This window comes from Clytia hemisphaerica, unplaced genomic scaffold, assembly GCF_902728285.1.
Source record: "Clytia hemisphaerica strain Z4C2 unplaced genomic scaffold, Clytia hemisphaerica genome assembly, whole genome shotgun sequence".
Lineage (NCBI taxonomy): Eukaryota > Metazoa > Cnidaria > Hydrozoa > Leptothecata > Clytiidae > Clytia > Clytia hemisphaerica.
The window spans coordinates 2,022,117-2,023,719 of record NW_027103900.1 but is presented as its reverse complement, the minus strand read 5'-3'; the positions used below and the strand labels follow the sequence as shown (position 1 = coordinate 2,023,719).

The window sequence follows — 1,603 nt, the reverse complement described above, 5'->3', positions numbered from 1 at the left end:
TCAATCCAGTTTCCTCAGAACTAAATCATGCAGATCTAGTTTCATCGTAGCAACTATTGGTGTGATCAAGCCGGTGATATCATAAAGTTCAGCAACTTTGGCTACACATTGGCGTCGTGTGAGATCCTTTAGTACTGATGAGACAAGGGTTGGTTTTCGACCTCGTGACTTTTTCCCAAAGTTGAGATCTTGAACATCCAGAGAGATTTCGTCTTTGAGAGGGTACCATTTCAGCCCAGCAACTGAAACAGAATTTCCATCCGTTGAAAGTGATTCTTTAGGGTTTTTTCCTGAGAAGGTGAATCCTTTGAGTCCGAAGCCACCATGATTTATGGCAACTTCTAGGTTGTCTGCAATTGATTTGACTTTGGTGATGCTTGTTGATCCTGAGAGACAGTCATCCACGTAGATGTCGTTGGATATGATTTGAAAAACTTCTGGATACTCATCTTTGAGAAGTCTGGCTGTCTCACGTAATCCTCTTTCGGCTTGGTTGCCACTTGATTCTACACCATATATGAGGGTCTTTATTATCTTCTCTTCTGGTGTTTTTGAAGGGTCAAGTGAATCCTGCCATAAGTATCTTTGAAGTCCCCAGTGGCAAAGGTCCAGTTTAATTGAATTATACATTTTCTGTATGTCAGTGTGGAAAACCACGGAGTGACAACTCTAGCGGACGAAGAGATCCATCAAACGATTCATGTTGTTTCTTCCTTTAGCAAAGATGTTGTTGAGGGGGAAGCCTGACTTTGTTGGCATGGAAGCATCAAATACCACTCGACACGGCGTAGATATTGAACTTTCTTTCCACACAGCACGCCATGGGATGAAATTTTGGTACTGTGAATCTTGCAAGGACTTCTGAGTCTCTGTAGGGAGATTTTTGACAAAGTCGACATACCCAAGGGATTGAAGTTTGAGCTCAGAATTGATAATGTCTTCTTTATCATTGAAATTCTTGGAGAGTCGATGCAATTGCTGATTGTAGACCTTCGGTGCGATATCGCGATTTGAAATAAAACGCTGTGTTCGATTACTCATCAGTGGAAGAGTTGCAATTGATTGATGATTCTGAATGTCCACTGTGACGGAGTCATTTATTATTTGCTGTTCGGTCTCTTCTCTGATGCTCATTATCTCATTGACTTGGTTACGACACTCTCACAACCTTTGCAGTTGACACAGCGAAATGACCATTCGCTACCAGCCCGTTCAGTTTCGTTGAAAGTGTTGAGTTTTTGAAGAAGCATATCTTCATGAAAAGTGTTGCTTTGATTGTTGGTGACATCACCAGTGTTGGAGTGATAACCAAGCAGGCGTAAATCTGGATTTACGTGATATCCATTGCGGAACAAACTCAATTGATTTGATATGAAGTGTCCTGCACACATGAACGAGGTGACCAATAAGCATGTTTTGGTATGCGATGATCACAAGTTCGACCAAGTCAACAAAGACATCCTCGAGCATTACAAGAACCGATGCATCAGGAAGCAACCATTACCAGCATACTCCAAGGACATCAAAATCTTTCACAGCTCTTACAAATCAAACCATCAACCAGGAAATGATGATTCCAACAATGCTATCTTTATGCTTCAAT

At 41.4% G+C, this 1,603-nt stretch overlaps 1 protein-coding gene across 1 annotated transcript; it reads right to left on the bottom strand.

Moving 5' to 3' along the window:
- On the bottom strand, nucleotides 1-630 carry LOC136808778 (uncharacterized). The gene has a single exon (XM_067065316.1). It carries the CDS (start codon nucleotides 628-630, stop codon nucleotides 1-3), a length of 630 nt encoding a protein of 209 aa, XP_066921417.1.
- Between the last annotated feature and the right edge of the window lie 973 nt (nucleotides 631-1,603).